The 2,500-nt window shown below is 50.0% G+C and overlaps 1 protein-coding gene across 1 annotated transcript in view; it reads right to left on the bottom strand.

Moving 5' to 3' along the window:
• Positions 1–2,500, bottom strand: part of LOC137623494 (uncharacterized) — a 5,592-nt gene that overhangs the window by 2,508 nt on the left and 584 nt on the right. The window contains exon 1 of the mRNA XM_068354325.1: positions 1–2,500. This exon is cut by the window's left edge and continues 2,508 nt beyond it; it is cut by the window's right edge and continues 584 nt beyond it. Coding sequence (XP_068210426.1) covers positions 1–2,500 — 2,500 coding nt within the window.

Here is a 2,500-nt window from a genome sequence, read left to right as displayed (position 1 = left end):
GCACAGGTTGATCAGATCTCTTGTCAGTTTAATGCATTCTTCCTCATCATCCATCGCCTTGAGGAGGTTGTCGACGTAGAAGTTGCGACGTATAGAGTTAGAAGCTTCTTCGTTATACATGCTTCCAAAGTCCAGGGCCGTTTTGCGTAAGCAGAAGTTAACGACGCTCGGCGATGATCTTGCGCCAAAAACGTGGGACGTCATTCTGAAGACTTGCAGTTCTTTGCTGGTGACACCTTCTGGCCACCAGAGGTACCTCAGGCAGTCTCTGTCCTCTTCAGGTACCTTCACCTGATGGAACATCTCCTGCACGTCTGCTGTGATGGCATGTTGACCCTCTCTAAAACGCAGGAGAACACCCGTCAGGCTATTGGTGAGGTCGGGGCCTTGCATCAGATGTTCGTTGAGAGATGTTCCTCGGTGCCTTGCCTTCAGATCGAAGACCACTCGGTCTTTCTGTTTGACAGGATGCCTGACAGAGTGGTGCGGCATAAGCCATACGCGCCCGTCCTCCCTGTCTAGCTGACTTACAGGAACCCTTTCAGCGTAGCCCTTATCAGTATATTTCTCCATCTGAGCTACGTAGGATGTCTTGTAAGCTTCGTCGTTGTCTAGTCTTCTTTTCAAGCTTCGGGCTCGTCGAATTGCCATATTCATATTATCAGGTAGAGGAGTAGAGTCCTTGAATGGCAGCTTGGCCACGTACTTTCCATATCGATGCTGTGTCGTGTTATTCAAGGTGGCCAAGAATCTCTTATCCTCTAGGGAATCTTCCAATTTGGAGAGGGATTCCTTTTCGAAGAAATCTCTATTAAAATGACTCTGCAGTAACTCTGTCAAGTCTTGAGGGTCAAATTTTCGATGAACATGATGCACGGGTGAGACCTCCGATGCAGACCGGTCTCCAGTAGGACCGAAAGCCACCCAACCAAGCTTGGTTAGGTAGGCGGATGGCTCATTGGCAGTGCCGTGGCGTTGCTCCAGAATGACTCGATTCAGGGTCGTGTCTAACCCGATCACTAGCTCGACCTGTTCGTGGTCAGTTGGCAAGCTTTGCAGCTCTACGTCTGCCATGTGTGGCCATCTCTTCAGCCAGTCCGAAGGCATTATGTAGTCCGTCGACACATTAATTTTGTCAGTAACAAAGACTTCTTTTACTCGTTCTTCCTCCTCACCTCCGTTGATGTTACCAAGGGTGAGTTGGACCACTTCCTTGCAGTCGAACGTACCGGCCTCTGTCACCATGGTCTGGTTGCAAGGCCTTCCCGTTACACCTAGCCGATCTATTAGGCTCCTTGCGGCTAGCGTGGGTGCGGCTCCTCCATCTATGAAGCCGACCGTAGTGCACGTTCCGTTCACCATGACTGGGATAAGCTTCAACATTGTACGACCATCAGGTCGTCGGTCAGTGGACATGGCGTGTACGTGCCCCGTCGTCGCAGGAGTCCCAGCCTCTAGAGCGGTTTCGGTGTTAGTTCTATCAGGTGGTGCATTGCTAGTCGTCCCGGCCTCCGCTTTAGGTTTGTCAGATGTCTTGTACACAGTTGCTCTCTTGGAGTTTGTACTGTCCCTTGAAGGGGTTTTCTTCACATAGTGCAAGAGCGTGTGATGCGTCCCCAAGCCGCACTTGCCACACGAAGATTCTTCTTCACAGGCTTCGTGATTGTGCGCGACATTTAAGCATCTGAAGCAGAGTTTGGCATCCACCACAGCATTCCAGCGGTCATCCAAATTGAGGCTTTGGAATCGGTGGCACGACTGAATTCCGTGCTTATTTTTCTTGCAGTATACGCAATATATCCCATTGTCGGAAGGAGAGCTGTGGTGAACAGGCAAGCCTTTAGCTTTAATCGGCTTGCTCGTGTCCTCAGGTTTGCCCTTGGATGGACGACGGTCGCACTCGTAGTACTTCAATTCTTTAGCGACCAGTGCCTGTCTCTCCACAAAGGTGATCAGGGCTGGAAGCTTGTGTTCATGTTCCAGGTACTTAGAGACCCATCTTACCCGAAGAGGGTGAGGGAGCTTTTCCACTATCTTTCTCATAGTTTCTTGCAGCTCAATTCTAGTGTAATTTGCACCCAGTGCTGCCTTCACCTTCTTTAGGTAAGAAGCGTAGTTCATTAAACCTTCGCTATCACCTGCTGGGATTTCCTTCCATTCGAGAAGCTGACGAATAAAAGCTTCGGTAGCATCGACTTCTCTGCCGTAGAATTCACTCAGCTGCTTCCAAGCTTCATCGTACCCAATTGTCGGTGACAGGTGCAAGCAGTGCTCAACCAGGTTTCTCGGAGGCCCATCTAGGATATGATACAAGTGGTTCAGCCTGCGCTCGGGGTCCGAGGTATTGTTCTCAATGTGCCATTTGAAGGACATCTTGAACCAATTAAATTTGGTGAAGTCGCCTCCAAAGCGCTCAAGTTTAGTAGGTGGTAACAGCGTTGTCCGCGCCAACTCATTGCTGCTAGCAAGAGTGCATTCGAGTGCCTTAAGCACTTGAGAG

Source organism: Palaemon carinicauda, chromosome 30 (genome assembly GCF_036898095.1).
Source record: "Palaemon carinicauda isolate YSFRI2023 chromosome 30, ASM3689809v2, whole genome shotgun sequence".
NCBI classification, from domain to species: Eukaryota; Metazoa; Arthropoda; class Malacostraca; order Decapoda; family Palaemonidae; genus Palaemon; species Palaemon carinicauda.
This window is presented reverse-complemented; position numbering and strand designations above follow the sequence as displayed.